The 22200-nt window shown below is 44.4% G+C and overlaps 5 protein-coding genes across 9 annotated transcripts; 3 read left to right on the forward strand and 2 right to left on the reverse strand.

Moving 5' to 3' along the window:
* Window positions 1-11: 11 nt before the first annotated feature.
* On the reverse strand, window positions 12-4705 carry slc28a1 (solute carrier family 28 member 1). Its single transcript, XM_029153318.3, has 18 exons — window positions 4488-4705; window positions 4190-4263; window positions 4025-4104; window positions 3657-3748; window positions 3360-3549; window positions 3137-3278; window positions 2935-3048; window positions 2689-2763; window positions 2481-2561; window positions 2300-2380; window positions 2091-2216; window positions 1425-1555; window positions 1169-1337; window positions 823-1020; window positions 653-734; window positions 466-564; window positions 292-397; window positions 12-148 (listed from the first exon to the last, which is right to left on the reverse strand). The coding sequence occupies exons 1-18, from the start codon at window positions 4489-4491 to the stop codon at window positions 28-30; spliced, it is 1965 nt and encodes a 654-aa protein (XP_029009151.1). The 5' UTR covers window positions 4492-4705; the 3' UTR covers window positions 12-27.
* Window positions 4706-6060: 1355 nt separating this feature from the next.
* On the forward strand, window positions 6061-12881 carry znf592 (zinc finger protein 592). Of its 2 annotated transcripts, none has more exons than XM_029153316.3 (9): window positions 6061-6204; window positions 6886-9140; window positions 9331-9509; window positions 9604-9777; window positions 9857-10016; window positions 10124-10384; window positions 10536-10648; window positions 10759-10900; window positions 11018-12881. In XM_029153316.3, exons 2-9 carry the CDS (start codon window positions 6906-6908, stop codon window positions 11519-11521), a joined length of 3768 nt encoding a protein of 1255 aa, XP_029009149.1. In that variant the 5' UTR covers window positions 6061-6204; window positions 6886-6905; the 3' UTR covers window positions 11522-12881. The 2 variants fall into 2 exon arrangements, with proteins under 2 accessions (XP_029009149.1, XP_029009148.1); XM_029153315.3 differs by lacking the exon at window positions 6061-6204 and adding an exon at window positions 6221-6426.
* Window positions 12882-14023: 1142 nt separating this feature from the next.
* kti12 (KTI12 chromatin associated homolog) lies at window positions 14024-16198 on the forward strand. Its single transcript, XM_029154662.3, has 9 exons — window positions 14024-14228; window positions 14495-14546; window positions 14618-14670; window positions 14743-14798; window positions 14879-14958; window positions 15048-15207; window positions 15290-15352; window positions 15440-15508; window positions 15992-16198. Exons 1-9 carry the CDS (start codon window positions 14078-14080, stop codon window positions 16133-16135), a joined length of 828 nt encoding a protein of 275 aa, XP_029010495.1. The 5' UTR covers window positions 14024-14077; the 3' UTR covers window positions 16136-16198.
* Window positions 16141-19983, reverse strand: si:dkey-24l11.2 (uncharacterized protein LOC100034462 homolog). 2 transcript variants are annotated; one of them, XM_029154661.3, is made up of 12 exons: window positions 19843-19983; window positions 18704-19297; window positions 18525-18584; window positions 18402-18454; window positions 18169-18313; window positions 17724-18079; window positions 17429-17657; window positions 17227-17341; window positions 16994-17105; window positions 16794-16905; window positions 16516-16628; window positions 16141-16426 (listed from the first exon to the last, which is right to left on the reverse strand). In XM_029154661.3, the coding sequence occupies exons 2-12, from the start codon at window positions 19283-19285 to the stop codon at window positions 16357-16359; spliced, it is 1947 nt and encodes a 648-aa protein (XP_029010494.1). In that variant the 5' UTR covers window positions 19286-19297; window positions 19843-19983; the 3' UTR covers window positions 16141-16356. The 2 variants fall into 2 exon arrangements, with proteins under 2 accessions (XP_029010494.1, XP_029010493.1); XM_029154660.3 differs by having other exon boundaries at window positions 19757-19911.
* Window positions 19984-20293: 310 nt separating this feature from the next.
* LOC114856867 (cholesterol 25-hydroxylase-like protein 1, member 2) lies at window positions 20294-22125 on the forward strand. 3 transcript variants are annotated; one of them, XM_029152700.3, is made up of 2 exons: window positions 20298-20629; window positions 21133-22125. In XM_029152700.3, the coding sequence occupies exon 2, from the start codon at window positions 21194-21196 to the stop codon at window positions 21767-21769; it is 576 nt and encodes a 191-aa protein (XP_029008533.1). In that variant the 5' UTR covers window positions 20298-20629; window positions 21133-21193; the 3' UTR covers window positions 21770-22125. The 3 variants fall into 3 exon arrangements, with proteins under 3 accessions (XP_040927026.1, XP_029008533.1, XP_029008532.1); XM_029152699.3 differs by having other exon boundaries at window positions 20298-20625; XM_041071092.2 differs by having other exon boundaries at window positions 20294-22125.
* The last annotated feature ends 75 nt before the right edge of the window (window positions 22126-22200 follow it).

Consider the following 22200-nt stretch of genomic DNA (forward strand, 5'->3'; position numbering starts at 1 on the left):
GAATACAATGAGTGACATTTGTTTCCACTATTGACAAACTTCCACAGAAGTTAGACCACAACACTGGCAGCAGTTAGAGAAGAACTGTGTGACATTAGCTACTGTGCTCCATGAGCCTGTAAATGAGATGGTCCCATTGTTCACAGTGCTGTAAAACAACACATGTGAAATGTAAGTACAAACAGAATAACAACACATCACAGGGAGATAAAAGACAGAGTAGACATTGAATGGACCTTTTCTCAGCAAACCATGTGTAAAACATTTTATATGAAAAACATAAGTACGCACCTGTCAAAGAGTTCTTGACAGCAGGTCTGAATATCTGCATTGGTGGCATTGAAAACAGACGTCTTGAAGAGCTCGACACAGTCAAGTTCAGAAACAAAGAGGATCCCTGAAACAAAACTCAGTTAAACGGTGCTGCAGGCAAAAGTACATCGAATGTGAGTGAAAAGTCTTTACCTGCAATACAAGCGTTGACAAGCGACACACAAGTCCCAGTGATCATGGCTCTCAGCACCAAGGCTGAAATATCGCCTCTCCTCTGCGGGCAAATGGAGGCTTTACAGGAGAAAGTATTTAGTTACAAGTCATGTACCGATGAACTGCACGGCGGAGCTGAGATGAAAGCAGAACAGCAAATACTCACACAGACCACCGATCACGATGCCCAGTGAGCTGAAGTTGGCAAAGCCACAAAGAGCGTAAGTGGTGATTACTTCAGATCGGACCTGAAACAAGGCAGAGTAAAAACATGTCAACTGCGCTCACTTCACTCGTACTCACAAAGTTCGATCTCCAGCTGAGACATTTACTCACAGATATCCACTGTCTATCACCTCCGATGACTTCATCCAGCCCGTTGAGCCTGTTGCTCTTCAGCTTAGACAATGCCTCATAGGCCACAAACTCGTTGAGGAAGAGCTTCGTGCCAATTAGTTCAGCCACTTTAAAACTTTCTGCATATGGAATTCCCATCATGAAGGTCACAGGCATGAAGACGTACGAACAAATGAACTAAGAACAAAAACAAAAAAATAGTTATTTCAAATATCTGTTACAAAAACATAAAAAAGCATCATACATTAAGTTAATACAGTTTTGCTATAGTCTAAATTCAATTCATGTCAGCCTTGAGCTACAGTAGACTTCCACTACATCGTACCTTAAACGTGACCTCAGGGTACCCCACCATACCTCCAAACCAACTCAGAGCCTGATTTATGAATTCGAGGATGGCGAGGAAAGCTATCAGGTTTGCTGCGATGTTGGCAACAAGGCCAATGGAGGCGGACGCTCCACTGCTAACAGCCTCCAAAATGTTCTGTTCATCACTAGCAAGAAAGAAAATGTAGTTCACAAAAATTGACCAAAAAGAGTCATTAAAGGTATGAGTTGAAGGACAGATAGTTTGTACACACCCAGAAGCCACTTTGATGTTTTTGTCTGATTTGAAGGGACTCTCCTCTGTCTCTGGATAAGAAAGCTTGGAGATGGCCAGCGCACAAGGTGCAGCCATCACCGAAGCTGATATTAGGGAAGATGCATCAATCTGCAAAGAAAAAAAGACATCAAGTTCAAGAAGAGTCTGACCCAGTCCTCCCTAACCTCAGGCTCGTCCTCTTCCTGTTCTGAGGGCTCTTGACCTCAGCAGCATGCTCAGGGAGGTCCGACTGACTCCCACGCTGGCTTCTCTCCAGCAGCCTTCAAACATGAGTTCGCACAGTCTGCCTTGTTCTGTCAAAGCACTTTGAACCAGTAACGTGAATTTGGAAAACAACTCCAAATGAAGGAACGTGTGTTAGGCTCGTCTGCCCCTCCAGGCACCATTACACCTACTGTAGCTGCAGTTGGGTATTAACAAAAAAGAGACTTATAGACTAAATATGATTTCACATATAGTATCTGTGCATGGTCTCAACTCAATATCTCTAAAAGTCCTTTTGTCTTAGTAGCTGAAGCAAACCAAATCACACAGATCCTTAGGTTACATGCTGGCATTCTTTTGCTGGACAACTGTGGCAAAGAGTCATTTCCAGTCAGTCAATCATGGTGCGGGTACAGTAGCGCTGCCTTATTCCACTCACCCCAAAGGAGATGAACGCCCCCATGACGCTGCCTGCTATTGTAGCAAATCCTCCAGTCATAACAGCATGGATCTCAGACTTGGTCATGTTCTTTAAATAGGGGCGGACCAGCAGCGGAGCTTCAGTCTGAAAACACATGCAAATGTAACATAGTAAGGAACAGGAGGTTTCTTATTCTAGATAACCATGGTCCTGTTATGCTTTAATACCTGTCCAACAAATATATTGCCTGCCACACTCAAGGTCTCTGTTGGTGAGGTTCCCATCGTTATCTGCATAACCCATGAGATCTGCGTGGACACAAAACATGTGGCTCCCGGTCAAAGAATACAAGCATACGGCATCTACGCCTACTGTGCAGGAAGACGGAGACGTTTTTAGCCTTTTTACCTTCAGGATGAGCCACTGCATCACCCCCAAAAAGTAGAGCACTGACATGACGCTGCTGAAGAACACAATGATGGGCAAAGCCTGTTGAGGGAAGTTGAACTCAGTCAGTTTAATCATTCACGATCTTGGTGTGTTCGTGGTGTTTGTATTTAAAAATAATTACACATTATCAGTCACTGAGTCACTGACTCAGTCATCATCCACTTACTTGAAAGGCAAAAATGTCATCAATCAGACCCCCAAAGACAAACGATGACCCAGCTCTGGTATAGTCGAGGAAATACTGGAATTATGAAACAGAAAATAAAGAATTTTATCTTAAAGTCTCAAGTCTTCAAACAAATACTGCTAATTTGCTATTTATTTTAATATTTAGCTTGTCTACTACCTGGTTATACTACAATTGCATGCGTTGAATGGAATTATTTATGCTACACGAATGAAAACACCCAACCTTCACTTGATCCCCGAGCCACTGGAAGGCTACGAGTCCAGGGTTGGTTCTAATAACAAAAAGGCCAATACAGAACTGCATCCCCATCCCCCAAAACACAGTCCTCCATGACACCTAGAGATTCAACAGACAAACAATGTGCTGCTATGAGACATCCGCACACTGTTATCCTGGATTAGAGCAGGTGTTTGAATGAACTCACTGCTGTTCTGTGTGCGGAGAAGAGGAAAAGGAGCAGGATGAACATGCACACGCCTCCAAACGAGATAAGCTGCTCCGGACGCTGGCTTGTGTCTAAGGCGAGCCACAGCACAAGCAGAACCACAACCACCAGTATGAAAACCCTGTAGGCACAAAAACAATTACACATTCACTCATTTTATTTCAACAAAGACCAAACAGGCAAAGACCGGACGTCTACTCACCATTTGATCCACCGGAGGTTTGCTTTAAAGCATCTGACTGCAGGTTTGAAACACCGACTGATGCTTTCTCCTTTGTACTTCTTTAAAAGTTCAAGTGATGTAATTACAACAGCCAAACTGGTCAGAACCACCAGAGCAAGGGCCCTGTGGAAATCCAGTACACAGGCTGCGATGAAGTAAGCCACATAACCTGCAGAGTGGAGGAAGGAGCTCGTTAGCAGAAACCACTATTAGCCCACTTTGCTCATCGTGTTTCCATTAAGTCAACCCCTGCAGACTGTGAAACTTGCACATTACCTGCTCCCAGGATTCCAAGCACGACGTATTTGAAGGTTTTCGAGTGAGACTTGATGTAATCCTCTGTGGCGTTTATCGGCTTGGAAACTTTGCTGAAGCACAGAACAGATCCAACAAAGTTCAAATAAAATTTTTTTCTCAAAACTTGAATATAAATGCCTTTATTCCCATTTCTGTATATGTGCTTCAAACACATATTTTTGTATCTTGTAATCACAAAAACTACAGTAGCACAGAAAACAGTAGCTTAGCCTTGACTTTAATGAATAATGCACATGCCGCACAAACACACACCTGATATACAAACTGCACCCGGTTCTCCACACACACAATTATTCCTGCATTTGTGTTGGAATACACTGACTTACCCTAAGTATGATCCCAGTCCCTTCTTCTTCTTCTTTTCTGTCTGGCTTTTGACACTGATACTATCAGTGATGTTATCCTCCTGGGAAAATGTTTTAGTATTTTTTTTAATAAAACAAAAATCAGGTGTTATTTTCTGTAATGGCACTAAGTGAAACATACAGTACCTCTATTTCAAAGGCCTGGTTGTCCACGCCAGTTCCATTAGTCTGGCTCACTTTTCGGACCCTGCTGGCTTCAGCTGAAAAGCAGAATATCAGTTACCACTATGTTGTAAGCTTTGGGAAAGCAGCCTCGACTTGAACAACCTGAACAGAAGTAAACAGTTTCTATGTGTTCCTGTGTGAGATACAGCCTTAAATTAAGCACACATAGTCCTGGAGGCTTATCTCAGGCATAAAAATACCAGCTCACAACAGCAAAACAAACGGCTTAATTCAAGGAAAAGCAGAGCTAATGGCTTACACATTGTGCGTCTTCCTCAATCCAGCTGTCAATGCTGCGCTGCAATACACGGCAGGTGAAGCATACTTTGCCCTCATCTCATCTGATCATTAATTAACAGACACATACGTCCTGCCGAGGTCTGCCCCAGGAAGCACGCAGACGTGTGATAAGTATTAATTCATATGCCACGTTCGTCATTTACAAAATCACAACAGCAGCCGATGATAAGAGTCTTTAGTAGATAAATACACAGGAGTGGACTCTGAGCCTGAAAAGCTGATGATGTGATGATGATACGTTTATCATGAGTCTGTTTATCTGTAGGTGGGTGAGCTCCACCCATGCTTCAAGTGATCAAGTGTAAGAGTTTGTAAAAATATTCTTGTGACATGCACAGCACAATAAGTGACACCTACCTAACACTATTCTTGTCTTGTGATTAAACCAATATGATAAAACTATGTGCATACACATAAACATATCAAACTGTATCTAGTGAAGTATCCTGCAGTATTCCCTCCTGCGAATGGCTTTTATCAGGCTCATTAAACCTATTGCTACTCCATTTGCACTTCACTTTCAGGGTGATAATAAATGTCTAACTATAAGAACAACTATTTGTTCCACTTGCTGTCACACACAAAGAAATCCAGACAGCTTCAGAAATAGTTATTTCATGGGTGGTATCCCTCCATGGCACCTCCGTCTGGCTGAACCAAGGTGATAAACTTTAATTGTTCGTTAAAGTACAGAATGATGTCAGAATGGCGTCAAAAAGCTTGAAATGATCCTGAACTGAATACATTTATCCACCATCCGCTCACTTGGCAAAAGACCTATTTGGGTATTTATATCTAGCACTTATATGTGCATGACTGTGCATACATGCAGTTTAGTGCCTTTGTTGCATTTAGTCTTATTTAATCATTCAATCAACATTTTTTATAATGTAAATTACTTCTTGAATGTAATATGTTCATGTCTCAAATAATCTGACCAGCTGGTAAGTTTAGGCTGTAAAGTGCAATAGCTCTTATGATCCTGTTCCATCATTGCTGCAGTTGTTACTCACAAAGTTATTTTATTTTTGGTCGGATCATACGTAGCATCAAGCATCTGTGTCTATAACCTCGACAGGAGTGGGAGGGCAGGTTAATGAGTCTCATGAGTCTGATAGGATATGACTCAAACGTGTCCTTTAGCAGCTCATTGTTTCCTTGGGAGCGTGTATAGCATATTATTACCTAGACTGACATTTAAACTCTCTTTATTTTGTTACGTACCTGTAGAACCTCTCCATTCATTATCAACCGTGGGGAGACGCACGTGCATGAATTATAAATAAACAGCAAACCAGCTTATCTTTGTAAGGCTTATCTGTAATGCTGTGGTTTCCACCACATCCAGCTACTTACGGGAACAAACAGCCGCTGCTTGCTCACCTTTATTAACATCCTGGTTATGAGTACAGTATTGCTGGAAATCAATAATTCAATTTACATAATTTAAACAGAAACATCTGCATCTTTCACTCTTTTTACTATTTTGGCGTAAGTCAATTTAGAACAAGGTTAACCTGCTGGCTAGTGAGCTTAACCTTGGTATAAACATGGTGCGTTACGCAACATCCCCTAAATTTGATAACTTACAACACACTGTATCGGCGATCTGGCGTCTGCAGCTATACTTCAGCGGCCGAGTCTGAGAAACCCTCCCTCCTCTTGCGGGACATGCTGTAAGTAACGTTTCAGACGGCGAGTGGCACCGCCTCACGTCTGGGAGACGGCGCTCAGGGTTTGAATTCCCCCGCAACAGGAAAAGAAAAGCCAAGTTAACGCTAGCTAGTAGCTTGTAGCCTAGCTATGAAACCCTGCAGCTGCTAACTCTAGCCTCCGCTACAGTTGACAGGAGTGTGGAGCTTATTTGCTACCACTGTTTTACATAACCAGATCAAATGGTGAGTGCATTTAAATGCCAGTAACTGACACACATATTGGTTTGCGTGAATTATTAGCGCGTTAGCATATTGCTAGGCTCTTTTGCTAAACGGCTGTTTGACTATGCTGTGTGGCTACTCGGCTAACTGTTAGCTGCACTAATGCAATAATTCCTTATATGTAATTTGGAAAGAATAGGCATTTGGTGATTCTGTACGTGTGCTGGATTGCATTCAATGCTAAGTCATTGTTGACGACTGTTAATGCGTGTTTGGCTGCAACATCGCTGCATGAGCGAAGACCCACAGAGCTTGTCAACGTTTAGCTTGCTGGCTAAAGCTAACGTCAGACCGTTAGCTTAACCCAACTGCTAAACAGTTACCTATTAGCCCCATTATAATACAGCTGCTTAATGCTCTGCCAAGAACGTGCAGCTTGTGCAATAATAAAACAGCCTGTGGCCGTGTGTGCGTCTGCAGGTTGGTGAGACTGTGCAGCCATGGGTGACATGAAAACCCCAGATTTTGATGATCTTCTGGCAGCCTTTGACATCCCGGATGCCACCGGGCTGGACGCTAAGGAGCCCATCCAGGGGAGTCACGAGGAGACGGACTGTCAGCTCAAACACACGGGGATATGTCTGGACGACAACCTGCTGAGTGACCAAGCAGTCACAACAGCGGACATTCCCGTTGTGAGTGTTATTGTGAAAAACACAAGTCGCCAGGAGTCACTGGAAGGTTTTAGTGACAAGCTTCACCCAGGACAGGTGTTACAAAATGGATTCAGGGCACAGGACACCTCCACTGACAGCGTTGAGGCAGTAAACGCTGGTTTCTCCAGGTCATTTGCGTCTTCTCTAAACGGACAAAGCTCCAGAGAGCTGCTTGGAAAGGCTCCTGTTCAGCACAAACCGGATGGAACGCCGATATTTTCCCAGTCAGTTTCTCGTTTTAGTCCCGTTTCCAGCCCCGAGTGTGAAGATGCACAATGTAGCAGGAATGAAATGCGCTCGAGACACGAGATGCCTTGTTTCTCAAAGGCCTCGGGTTTGGTGGAACCATCAGTCCCAGAAAGTTCAAAAGACCTGGACCTCAGCATGTTCGTCAACTGTCCGAGGGACTCTGAGATTTACAGGAACATCCAACAGAGCAGAGCCGAAAGTAATAGACGCGAGGCGTCCATTGACATCTGTGCCAATAATGAGACTGATAAAACAGCTGGAGGACACAAGGCACCTCCTCTGCAAAGTGGTAACTTGAACTCTGTCGAGAACAATTACAAGATGGGAAGCTCAATGCACGTTCACAGCTCTGTTTCACCTGCCAAATCTCAAACAACTAAACTATCCTCCTGCCTTGAGGCTCTTGTGGCTCTAAATGCTAGAAAGGATCTGGGTGAGCAACCAAACCCCAGAGAGCCATCAGTGGGTCAGAATGATTGCATAAAAGTTAGCCCAAAGGTGCCAATATCCCCACGGAGTCCGAGAAGTCCACTTGAAGTGGTGAAGCGGCTGATGAAACCCTCCGATAGCCCCGTAAGCATCTGCAGCGATAGTAGCGGCAAAGCATCGCCTGCAGTTGCATCTGGGTCACCACCTGCCATCCCGAGGGTCAGAATTAAGACCATCAAGACCACAACCGGGCAGATCCGGCGCACAGTCACGAGTGTGGTGCCCGATTCTGAAACCGATGAATTTCACTCTGCGTATGAATCCTCGCCCTCCCAGAGTATGATAAGTGATGATTCCTACTGCAACATGTCTCCTCATCAGTCTCACGGTGTGGCTGCTGATGGCATTTTTGGAACACACACTAAAGGCTTCCCAGCAAGTGCGTCTTTGCTGAAAGTGTTGCACAACAAATCAGAAGCCTGCAGCAGGAGACCTGGCACAAAGCGCTCTGCAGCTGTGTTTCATACTACGGGTGGTCATGTGAAACGGTCCGTTGTGCAGAAGGGGCAGAAACCAAAGCGAGGATCAGCCACAGCAGCGCATACAACTAGCACGAATTATCTCCCCAAAGCAATGCACTTAGCGAGCCTGAATCTGGTCCCCCACAGTGTTGCTGCTTCAGTCGCTGCCCGATCCACCTCCCATCAGCAAAGCCAACGCACGCTCTCCTCTACCGTGTGCAGCACTGTCCCGTTGGTGCATCAGGTGAAATCAGCCGGTCCTCGCGTGTCCGGCTCCAACACAACAGCAGGAACCCTGAACCGCCTGTTGAACAATGCCAAGCCTGTGCCTACATACGTGCCCAACCTGACTCCCCCTCCAGAGAGCAACATCAGCCTCCCACCGCGTGGGTACTGCTGCCTCGAGTGCGGGGACTCGTTCGGCGTGGAGCGGAGTCTGGCGCATCATTACGGCAGAAGGAGCGTACACATCGAAGTGGGATGCACGCACTGCGCACAGACATTGGTGTTCTTCAACAAGTGCGCCTTGATGGCCCACGCTCGGGAGCACAAGAACAACGGCACCGTGATGCAGTGCACGCAGGTCAACGTGAAGCCCATAGCGGAGGAGCAGATGTTTGTCCCCCTGAGCACTGAGCGGGCGAAGGCACACGCTTACGCCTCCCCATCCGCCTCATGTAAAAGCCAGCCTGTCCTGCCCTTGTATCCAGACAACGTCGATTACCACCGACACCGATGCCTTGAGTGTAACAAGCAGTTACCTGACTACCGAGCACTTGCAGGTCATTATCAGAGGCCTTCAGAAGATGTGGAAGCACTAGTGAGTAGATATTTTATTCAAATGTTACAGTATAAAGCAGGTTGACTCTGTACTGAAAGCACTGTAGTGTGAAATGGTCAATATTTATTTGATAGCAATGAGAGAATGTAGCTAAAGCTTCGTAAGCAGCATTTCTGTTTTTAAAGGTTCACATTTATATTTTTGTGGCCTTGTGTTTGTTTGTTTTCAGCTGTGTAAGGTGTGCTCGATGTTGTTGCCGAACAAGTGCAGCTTCAGAGCTCACCAGCGCATTCATGCACACAAGTCTCCTTACTGCTGTCCTGAGTGTGGCGCCCTGAGTCGCTCCGCAGACATCCAGAAGCACGTCAAGGAAAACTGTCTGCACTATGCAAGAAAAGCTTGGTACAAGTAAGCAAGCATGAAACACAGAAGCACCTCAGAGCTGATGACAACCAGTGCAAAGTTCCAGAAAAGTGGTATTCTGCGTTCCTTGTGTTTGCAGATGTCTTCATTGTGATATGGTTTTCAAGACCCTTCAAGGACAGAAGACTCACATCGAAGAGAAACATTGTGAAGTCTTTTACAAGTGTTCCATCTGTCCAGTTGCCTTCAAGACCTCTGACAGCTGTGAATCTCACTTACAAAATAACCACAGTGCTGGAAAATTATCCGCTCAGTGAGTTGACATTTCTGTTGAAAGTTGTCCTTGTACTTGCTTTAAACTTGGCTTTACCCGATTTCTCTCTCCTTTCCAGGATAATCTTCAAGTGTTCATGTGAAACCATTTTCAAGAAGAAGCAGTTGCTGTTTCAGCATTTCCATCACAATGCCAGCAAACGCATGACGTGTGTATTTAAGTGTCCAGAATGCAACTCTGTGTTTCCACAAAAGCAGCTCTTAATGCAGCATTTCAAGGTTTGTATGTTATTGTGCACGTATATTGTCAGCTTGAAGTAAAGTATATAATGATGAGCAGGAGAAAAAGCATCTTCTCTGTTGTGACCATTTGTTGTGCTTTGCAGGGCGTGCACATAGGAGTCATGACGGTAGAGACAGAGGAGGAGCGTAAACAATCTGTCAAGGCCGACTGCGACCAGGATACTCCCTCTGTCCAACCTGACCAGAAGAGCCCTGGTCGTGTTAAACACAAAGACAGTCAGAGGAAAAAGGCTGACCACAGCCGGCCACGTGTGAAGCCCACCGGCTGGACGTGTGGCGAGTGCGTCCAGTGGTTTCCTGAAAGAGAATCGTATGTTTCTCATATTAAGACCACACATGGAAAGGTGAGGGGTCGTAAATGCACCCTGCTGAAATGAGCTGTTTACAGGCAAACATGTTTTTTTAAGATGTTTAATACTAATGAAAAGGGTTTTCTTGACCTTTTAATACCCTAATATGTTGCTTTTTTTCATTTGACCATATAATTTCCAACAGTTAGTAAAAAAGTATCCGTGTCGACATTGTGAGCAGTCATTCAATTCTGCAACCAGCCTGAGACGACATAATCGTAGTGACCACGACGGGAAAAGGAAAATTTACACTTGCTGGTAACATTTATATTTTTGAACATATTGCTTTGCCACACCACAGTCTCATGACAAGATGATCCCCTAAAAGTCATTTCATTTGTAATCCTTTTTTTTTTTTTTTACTTAAGCTATTGTACGGATACAAAGAAAACATTCACCTCGAGTGTGATGTTGAGGAATCACCTAAGTTTAATGCACGGAATCAAAAACCCTGACCTTGGACAGATGGCAAAAACAGCCATTCAGGAATCCAAAGCACGCCATGACCAGGTAACTACCTTCTGTCAGCAGCTGTGTATGGTGCGTTACCACTAAACGATAAAACATGACCATTAGGTGTGACTGCTTTTTCTTTCTTTTTTTTTGCATGGCGTCTGTGCTTCGCAGGTGCTTGAATCAGAAACACCTGCTGGCACACAGGACCAGGGGCAGGATGCCACTGCTCGCCTGGAGCCTCCGTCAGCAAAACGACTGAAGCCTCAGTTACGCTGTTCAAAGTGTGGCTTCATCACAGAAGACGGTGCCCAGTTCCAGCAACATATACCTCAGCACAAAATGGATGAAAACACTCCTCAATGTCTCCACTGTGGCTTGTGTTTCACATCCCTGCTGTCTCTGAGCAGACACCTTTTCATTGTCCACAAAATCAAGCATCCAGAGGAACGGAAAGAAGACAAAGAGGAGAAGGAGGCAGGGGTGGAGGAGAAGGAGCCGGATAATCAGTCGACTCGATCAGAGGAGACTGCTGAGGTGAATAACTGGTTAACGGAGCAAAGCAAAACTGAGCCGCTACAGACGGACGAGACAACACATCTGCACTGTGACAAAAACACGGGCTGCAATTTGAACCTGAACACACACTCGCAGACACAATCAGTGTCCCTCTGTTAGTGATATGTCACCACCTTTTTAAACCTACTTCAATGTCTTAATTGGCCACTTGAAAGCAACAGATGGGTGATGAGTTGGTACCAAGTGGCCTTTAATTGTTTTGAGGCTGTGTGGTGTAACATTTCATACAGTATTTTCATCAATAAGAGGACAAATTATTAATCATTTTATTTAACTTTGCATGTTGATAATATATTATTTTTGCCTTTTATACACAATTGCAGTAATACTACTTTGTTTGTTTTTATGCTATGTTCTTTCCATTCACCATGAAAAGAGTCCAGAGTCTCTTGTTTTATTTTGTTTTTGTAATTGGAGTAATTTAAATAGATTAAACAGCTAATCTAGAATGTTTAATGCTACACACTATCACCTGAATGAGATTCAGGTGGACGTTTTATGAAATGCAATAATTGTTCAGATCTGAAATAGAAGATTTGGTGTCCATTTATCAGAGACTGGTGTAATTCAGTATTCAGCTCAAAGCGCTGTGTGAAGCATATGTGAACATTCTGAAATGCTAATTTTCACAGTTATGGAACATGTCTTGACTTGTGGGTGCACATGTCGCATTTTTAAAAAAATATATTGTTTTTTATGAGTATGCGGAGGAAACGTGGAGAGGTATTGGATGTGTGGTGCAGCAGTATTGAAAATACCTCATATTGCCAGAAGTGTATTTTTCAGGCAGGTGAACGGTCAATGTCAAGAAGTCAGGGTGAATTATTTCAGATCATCCCGAAGGTGTGAAGGTCAGGCTTGGTGGCATAAAATCACCCACTAAAAACACGAGGAATGTGTTGAACACGGAGACTCAAGGGGTGAACATCTTTCACATGAGCACTACCAACCTCAGTAGACGACGGATTCTACCTCCGTGGTAAATATCTGATTGTTAAACGGTGAAAGGCTTTGAAGCGTTGCAGGTGATCTTAGTGCAATGTAAAACATTAGTTCATAAAATGTGTATTATCCCACATTATTAAATTTTATAAATTATTATGGGAAAGCAGCTCAGACTATATGGTCATATTGACTGAACTGGCGTCTATGGCAGTGTTGTGTCAGCTTTGTTTCTCTGTAATCTTGCGTCCTTGAATCACCAACTGCAGCTTCTGAGTCTGCAGAGGCTGAAAAGAGTAACTTGTTCTTTTCTAATGCTTGTTGAAAGACATTTGTACTTTTGATACTGTGTACAGTGAGGACTTGTGTAGGATAGGAACCTTTGTACATACAGTAGTCAATGAACAGGATTCACAGCATTTCTTAAGCCATTACATCTATTCAGCATGCAGTGGCACTTGTGCCTTGCTGTTATGTTTACACAGTACTAACAAATAAATCATTGCATTTAATTACATATGTGTTTGTTTGTCTTGCAGACATTTTTTTAACTGGACAATGGGGGAGGGTGATGGGTTTAGATGTAAAATGGTTTTGAATTTGCATATTTGACTGTGGTCACAGCGAATCAAAGCTGCCCAGGGTTCCCTGCTCTGCCTCACGCGTCCAATAAGAGTCCAACCACAGATGGGCGCTTTCGTCCTCTTAGAATATTAAGCCGGTCATATCTCGGTGACTGACTGCTTCTGAGGGAACACGAAGGCAAGGAGGTTTTAATTAACTAAGTCACATCGAGCACGAAGGAATGAAAGGCACGTTGACAAACATCTGCAGAGCAGGACTTCTGGCTTCTTTCATCATAATCACTTACGCTGCTATGACCTCGTCAATGACTCTTGATTTACCGGAGCTGAGAAATAAAGTATCGAAAATCAAAGTCAATCCAAGGGGGAAACTGTGGGCAACAGGTAAGAGAAATAGCTTTATTCTGATGTGGTATTTAAAGTTATTCTCTTATTTGTGAATGTATGCTTTGCTTAAAAAGGACATTTCATGGGAAAGAAAAGCATTGGCTCCTTCACGGAGTCTGCCTTTGGAGATGTGGGTGTTCCTGCTGAAGTCAGAGCTGGTCAACCTGTGCACAGAGTGAAAGACCTGAAGACGCTGCTCGTTCAGATGCTGAAAGCTGCTCAACAAATGCAACAGAAACACAAACTGGACATGTTAGTTTGTTATGATAATTAATATTACCATCAGATTTGTTATGTTCTTATTGTTGCTGCTGTGTAACTAATTATATATTTCCATTCATTTAGAGGAGATGCAGATCCTGTTTGAGGGATGGAACTTTTTCACCATTTGAAAAAGAACACCTTTAAAAACTGTGAAGATACATTGTAACATAAAGTGTTTGGTGTGTTTGTTTTTTAATGTAATGTCATAATGGATATTACCAGTCTGCAATGCTTTGTTCTTGTGTCATATTCACTAGTGTTAATTTATTGTTTGTAAACATTTTCCTGCAAATACGGGTTTATTTTAATAAAAAATTAAAAAAAGGAAGACGCGTGTTCCGTTTTTGCGCCAGTGTCAGAACTCCGGGCTCCGGTGTGTTTGTGTCGCCCCCTGCTGGTCGCACCGGGCACGCGTTTAACGATCACATCCGGGTGAACGCGGCGTTTCCACCGGTTCATTTGACAGCACACGGGAGCGATGCCGCTGGTCGTGATGTGCGGGTACCCCTGCAGCGGTAAGACGCGGCGGGCGGAGGAGCTGAAGGCTCATTTAGAGCAGAACCCTGGGAGGAGGGTCCACGTCGTGGGAGACGCGGCGCTGGACGTTCACAGAAACACTGTTTACGCAGGCGAGTGAAGCTGGTGCGAGTCCGTGTGTGTAGCCTGGACCTTTGTGAATAACCAGGTCCAGGTGTGTTAGGTTCCACCAAGCTGAATGTACAATAACTCTCATAAACATAAACTTACAATAGATTAATTCTTGGCCTCTGAAAAACCAATTATACTTTTACAGTTTTGGAGTTTATGATGTAGACATATTCTACAATTAATCCTTTTTCTCTTACGTGATTCTCATTAGTAGTGAACCATCTACATCCTGTTGACTATGTTTCAGATTCACAAAAGGAAAAAGACGTGAGAGCAGCTCTGAAAGCTGAAGTGGAGAGGTGGGTTTCATCACTTTCACACTGCTGACGTTTTACACCCTCTGCGTCTCTAACTTTTATTTCTCCTTTAGAAAAGTGAACAAGGATGACATTGTAATTCTGGACTCATTAAATTACATAAAAGGTCAGTAGTGACGTGACGACTACTCTGTTGTTCCTACTAAAAGATGAGTGATGGCACGTTGTTTGCTTCCAGGCTACCGCTACGAACTGTTCTGTCTCACTAAACATGCACAGACGCCGCACTGCCTGGTAAGAAGGGGCCGTCTGCTCACAGCTCACGCTTGTAGAGGTGAACAGGAGATGAGGCAGGTGTTGTGCTTTCTCTGAAGGTCTACTGTCTGACATCAGATGAGCAGAGCTCCTCCTGGAACGCCTGCAGGCCGGCTGCTGAGCAGTACACGCAGGACATGTGAGGGGACTCCAACTCTACATGGTCATTCATGCATATGTCAGTTTTTGTGATTTTTTTTTCCTCATGTTGATTTTATATTTTGGCAGATTTGACGCATTAGTTCTAAGATTCGAAGCTCCGGACTCAAGAAACCGATGGGACAGTCCTCTCTTCACCGTCCTGAAGGACGACGTGCCTCCGTTCGAAGCCATTTCTGATGCGCTCTTCAAAAGAAAAGCCCCCCCACCCAATCAGTCCACTCAGAGTGTGAGCGTCCGACGTGTGTGTGTGCGCGTGTGTGTGCGCGCGCTCTCTGGTTGTAGTATTAATTTATATCTTTTCTCTTCAGCAACCATTGTCGTCTGTGAACTTCCTGTACGAGCTGGACAAGATCACACAAGATGTGTTAATGGTACGTTCATTGCGCGTCATAAACCTCTCAGACCAACTCAAACCAATGTGTAACCTTTATTAAGTTACTGCAATTTCATGATTTCAGGCGATTTTTAACGCACAGAAGACGAGTGTTCCTGGGGATCTCATTCCAGTTCCAGGAGCCACAGAAAAAATATCCTTTTTACCTGTAATTCAAATGTTCAGTTTAAAAACTTTTCCTCTGGAAATGTTTTGTGCAGCAGCAGTGATCTGTTACAGCCAATCACTCATAACTAATACTGTACGTCAGCCTGTTGGTTCGTCATCAGTGGGAGGTGTTAAGTGGATTGTTAGAAGGGGATCACATCAAAGGACAGAAATGAAAGTCACAGCAGCCGTCGCTGCTAAAGGTCTGTGCTGCTGGATTTGTACGGTGGAGGTTGACTGAACTGTTTAGATCAGTAGAGTTCTTTTTCATTGGCAGCGTGTGCGTCTCACACTTTGATTTTTTTCCCCCTTTGAACATGACGGTCCAAGCAGAAACCAGCTTTAAGGTGCATTCCTACAGGGTTACGCTGCGACACTGTGACCTTCAGATACGTCGAGTTATTGCGTCTCCTGTGTTCAGTGGAGACACGTGATTCAAAGTTCACACGTCCTTAACCTGGTGGTAAACATTGAGCTCAGCAGGAGCGTCAACATGGCAGAGCTGCGCAAACTGCGGCGTCAGTTCATCAGCTACACCAAGACGCACCCAACGGAGAACACGGGACAAATCTCCAACATGTTTGTGCAGTATTTAAATAAGAGTCTTCACTGATAGAGTACATTCTTGGTTTGCTTTTTTATTTCCTGTGACAAATAAAGATATTATTTAAATGTGGTGTGTTTATTGATCATTTTAGTTTGATTCACAAACATTTGATCTGAGTGTTTCTGATTGAACCGATTATTCATTCAGTGACAGGACGATTTAAGGATTCATTATTTAATTTCATTGAAATTATGGTTCGTCACATCTGTTCTCAGATAAATGCACTTCTACTTCTTTTCGTTGGCTGCTTTCTTCGAGACAGTTTTGTTGATGTTGTTGTACTTCTGTCGATCGTTTCTAGGGGGTTAAAAATGGGGAAAACAATTGAAACCATATTTCTAGCTTTGTTTTTTTCCATGAGTCCCTACTGGCGTGGGCGGGTGTACCTGCTCATTTTGGCTTTGTTTCTGCAGCCCAGTCCTCCCTCCCAGTGGCTGGTGCGTGTGCCGCGTGTCATCATGCTTCCACAGCTGACGCAAGGTTTTCCATTTCCATACGGCTGCAAGATGTCAGATCATAGGCTACAATTTAGTGTCCATTGAAATGTAAAATCAGTTGTATGCATCAATGCTTATAAGTGAAATCAGATTTAGTCATTTGGTTTTGATTAAAGACTGAACTGAGCCAGTGAAGGCAACTAACAAACATTAAACCTATAGCGCACCTGTTCCTTGGCACAGAATCCACAGATCATCCTCGTGGCAAGTTCCATGGGGTGGTCCTGATCCTCGTCATGGCACACATCACAGGGGTAGGCGCGTCCACAGCAGGGGAACCTAATGACATTAGGACAAAGCCATGGACACCTTGCAGGTATTTGTCGCTGCCAACACATCATGCACGAGTAATGATCTAGGACGATACCTTAGCCAGCGATGGCTCTGTTTAAAATGTTTGCATGTTCCTTTTTCTGGCAGCGCTTTTCCTCTTTGCACAGCAGGGTCTCTTATTGTCTTATAATTACCAGCATTAGAATCTGCACAAAATAGGGTGTGGGTGTTATTCACACAATCACCGTGCTGCTTCATTTAGATAAACAGAGCAGGCAGTGTGTTTAAAACCTCCTCTCATGCTTCTGATGAGAAATGAACTCTGACCTGTTTTGACGACACGAGGCTGAATATACTGGAACTTTGTGCTCTCAGCCAGGATACTAAGTTTGTTGTGGCACTGTTCACAGTTAAACTCCTTAGTTTGCCCATAGGAAAGATTCTAATGAAGAGGAAACATGCCATTTCATAGTGATATGTTGTGCTGACATTCTAAGTGCTGATAGTGACATAAAAGCCCTGTGTGTACCTGCAAAGGAGCCTCCTGGGAGCAGTTGAGGCAGCCTACAATGAGCACACACTCCTGAAGCACCAGATCAGCAGGTGCAGCATTGTGGAGGTCCAGGTATCCCATGACATCACTGTAATGGTGCAGCATGCAGGGCCTGAATGCAGCGTTGATGCTTGCATTGCACTTTTCACACTGAGCTGTGCAGGGAGTCCTTCCTGTGAGTGTCAGGTCTGCCGTCACCTTACACCTGAGGGCAACACACATAAGTTAGACTACACGATATGTTTTTCACGTGTTTTTTCTCTTTTCTTACCGATTACACTGAAGGCAAACCGTGATCTGCTGGGCAGCAACTGTGGCTGTGTTCTCCCCCAGTCTCAGTCCCAACAACTTCACCTCTGTGCCTTTGCGGGGATCGCTGATCCTAATGTTTTCCACCAGGTGAGTTGCTTCTTCCTGCTGCTCGCGTTCATCACAGCCTTGATCCTCCTGCTGCACTAACATGTCTACGTCCACTGACCCCTCAACTTCTGTCTTTTCCATTTCCCTTTCATTGCTGGAGTCCTGATCTGCACCGAGAGCAGAGCCAGGCAAACCCACTGTTGCCTGGAGATCCTGGTATGGTATGAACTGCAGTCCAGCCTTTTCTAAATCAATGTCTTTTTTCAACTACAAAAGAAAAAATCAAAACAAGAAAATTAGTATTAAAATAAGATTAACAAAAATAACATTTCTGGCGCAGCAGACTGCAACCTCACCTGCCTGGCGCCTTCAGTAAAAAGTCTCTCCATACTGCGATCAAGCCAGCGAAGGAAAGGCAGGAAGAGCAGCTCCACCTTTCCTAGAAGCTCATTAGTTGCATGCTTTGCCTGAAGCCACTCCGTAGATGCTTGCTGTACATATCTGCTTGGACAGATGTTACAGAAATGACTGCATCTTCAATCATTCAGTTTAATTTATTTATGTAGTAAAAAAAACACGGTGAATTTACTTTGCCATTACTGGTGGCAGATCCTGGTCCAGTGGTACGTCCAGTGTGAAAATCTAAGAAAAAAAAACATTAGAACTATATTTTGTTGAAGTTATTTCCCTAAATTTCCTAGTTTATATTTACCTCCTGTGGATAATTGTCTGGGAAGGTCACCATGATGTCAACTTCTTTTAGGTCAAATGGCTACAAGCGTAAACACAGACGATCAGTATGTGTTTACAAAATACTAAGTTTAATCAAAGGCTCTATTTTTTCAATAATTCATAAGAGTAAAAGAAACAAAGCTAAGGGAAAACACTTACCCAGTCTGGATCAGTGGCCTCTACTGTCGCCCTGTAATACGTAACTTTGCCATCGTCTCGTTCCTGAACAATCAGCTGGTCTTTGGGAAAACGCTTCATCAGCTGCTTGATCTCGGTGTCTCGTAGCTCTTTGGCCACCTCCTCCGTCAGGTCACACAGCTTGGCCTCCTGACGGAGGCCAGGGCGCGGTGCCGGCATCCTCTGAACACGTGCTGTACACCTGCCTGCAACAGGAAGGTCATCCACTGGGGGAAACTGCGGCGGATGCCAGAAGCGACACCGGTTCTCCATGGTACAGTGGCCCGACATGAAGTAGCGGCAGGGGCGGCGGCGCCCAGCTGCCGGAGCAGCGCTAGATTTGGTGGTGGCAGGAGGCCTTGGAGCTTCGCATCCAGCAGGGCCCTCTGGGTTTGGTTGGCCTGGTGTCGTATCCATCTCTTCGGTACCGCCTTCATCTCTTACATGCAGAAATTTACACTTCTTTCCAAAACTGCAGTGTCTTCCCTGAGAGAAGAAGCGGCACAGAGGCGGTGTTTGAGGAACTGGCTCTTGTTCCCCTGCCATCAAACCATCAGTCTCCATACCAATTAATTCCTGAATCAGCAAGATACAGAAATACAGAAAGAAACTTATTATAAAGATGTATTTACTTCCTTTACCAACACAAGAACCTAAAAACTATTGTTGTGTCACTTTAAATAGGAGTCGCTGGAAAGCACAACGAAGATATTGGCAAGACATAAAAAGCACTCAACAGCCTCGTTTTAGATCCTTAACAGTACAAAGGTCAAAGTAAATGGACAAACCTGTGACAGTGACGCTAACTTACACTTTAGCTTTTAACTGTGTGACAGGTGATCATTTTGTTCAATTGTGAATTATCCAACACGATAAAATATGATATAATGAATCATAATGTAATAATAACAACAAACAACTACGCTAACGGTTTACAGTACTTCACCAGCTAATGCTAGACTTCACGACGTCACTGAGAACTGTTTTGCTAAAGTTCAATGATTTGATTCAAGTGACCGAGTCACTATAAACTACCTTGAGAACGCACGAAGTCAACGGCGTGGGCGACTTTATCTTCGTAAATGATACAGATAACGATCTAAGACTTCACAACTCTGTACCTGATGCGTCTGTAACCGACGCCGCTTCACAGCGCCGCAGCCGTATGCGTCATGACGTGCGACGGTACGTCCCCAATCACAGTGGGTTCCCACCGGGTCCGTGACGTCACCGAGAGAGATAATGGCGTGTAAACGTTACGGAGATTTTGGTTGCCGACGCGAGGAGGGGTTTCGGCGCTAGAGTTAATAAAAATAGACGCTACTGCCCCCTACAGCCTGGGAGGTCGTTCATACCCTGATATAAAATCTTGTTCTCGAACTTGTGGCGTGAATACAGGTTAGAACCTAGGTTTGGAGTTACTTTTAAGTTAATTCAAACTAATACAATTAACAAAAGCATGTCTAAATGAAACTGGATGCTCTCAACCACCTACACACCACATTTTCCTCCATAATGTCATATTTTAAATTAGGATGCCATCTGATCTCTGATTGATTCACTGCTGCGTGTAGCGTCAGCAGACGGGGTTGGTTTGTTTTAAGTATCGCGTAGCACGACTGGGTGGTGGATCGCTACAGTTGGAACAAGATGCAAGCCTGTGGCGGAGATGCAGTGTTGAAAACAAGCGAGCATCGCGTCTGTGGAAGAACCTCGGAGACGGAGCCGAGTGGCGGCGCATTACAGGTGGTGCCGTGTCTGTCTGGCGCTTCGGGGATCGTTTCGCACACCCTGACCGGGCAGGACACGTGTGCGTGGAGGTGTGGACACGATGCTGCTCTGCGGGAATTAGCTGCCCATTAGTAAAGTTGGAAGCGCCACATCTCCATCACGCTTTGGCCTGTGTGGGTAGGATTTACGCAGATCTTTCCAAATCTATATAGAAACAACGATGTCAAACAAATAAATTCGCTTTAAGTTGAACACAAATCCATCATTAATACAAAGTGTATTTTCCGTTTTAAAGGATTATATTATAACGAGGGCTATATACAATTACACGGGGAGTATGAATAATTTGTATCACCGGTCATTTGATAGCGCGCAGTGAGAAAAGCACAAGCAGAGTCTTTGGCAAAGCGGCTGTTTTGAGCTGGAACACCTACATCCCGCTGACATTAGGAAATACTGGCCTTGTAAGTTTTTTTCCCCGAGATGCATTTTACAGGTGGCATCGTAGATCTCTGCATTACATGCTTAGGAAACGACTCCGTGCTGCAGCCATTGTGGGACAGCATGAGGACCGACCACAGTGACTGTCTGAGATCTCCCCTGTTCCCCGTTATTCTCACTGTGTCTTCTTACTTTGTCTTCTGCCTTCCCTACCTTGTTTGTGACATCATGGGGGACAGGTGGGCATGGGTCCAGCAATTCAAAATCCAGCCCGGACGTCGGCCGACAGCCTCCACGCTGATGCACTGTGCAGGTGTCACCCTGTACAATCATGTGTTCTTTGTGCTCCCGGCATCAGTGGCTCAGTGGGCTTGGAGGCCACCCGTGGACCTGCCGGAGAAGGCCCCGTCCCTCCTGGAGCTGTTGGCCGGCGTGATAGGCAGCCTCCTGCTCTTCGACTTGCAGTACTTCATCTGGCACCTGCTGCATCACCGGATCCGCTGGTTGTATGTCACTTTTCATGCCATCCATCACGAGTACTCAGCGCCCTTTGCTCTCGCCACTCAGTGTCTTGGTGGGTGGGAGCTGGTGACAGTGGGTTTTTGGACCACCCTGAATCCCATGATCCTGAGATGCCATCTTCTCACCACGTGGGTTTTCATGGTGCTGCATGTGTATGTGTCAATAGAGGATCACTGTGGCTACGACTTCCCCTGGTCCACATCCCGTCTGATACCTTTTGGCATTTACGGAGGACCCAGCAAACACGACGTGCACCATCAGAAACCCAACACCAACTTTGCACCACACTTCAGCCACTGGGACAAGTTATTAGGAACACATGCTGATTTCAGCTTTGCTCCAGCTGTGAAATGAGAAGAAGAACAGCAGCTACACATAAACATATGTGCATTATAATGCGTGTTGTTTTTTTCCCTAAATGATGTGAAGATTTAGATTTTTAAAGCTTTTTGCTTATTTGTCAAAGTAGATGTGTTGGTTTTTAGTAGCTTTGTCGTTATTATGTTAAAAGCTTCTATTTGAGCTTTACCTAAAGGCATCTCTGCTGCTGTGTCTGGTTTCTTTGTATTGAAACTGATCCTGTGGTTTTAGACTTCACAATAACCTTCCTTATTTTAATACATTTTTAATGTAATGCATTTTTTCCCACTTTTTATTTGTTTTATGTACTGTAAAATAAATAAAAATGAAATGTATTATCTTGCCTTTAATTTAATTTATTTTTTGTGTTCTTGTGTTCTCAGACATGGAGAAGAAACACTTACATTAGCCCACCTTTCCTCTGT

This window comes from Betta splendens, chromosome 6 (assembly GCF_900634795.4).
Source record: "Betta splendens chromosome 6, fBetSpl5.4, whole genome shotgun sequence".
NCBI lineage: Eukaryota > Metazoa > Chordata > Actinopteri > Anabantiformes > Osphronemidae > Betta > Betta splendens.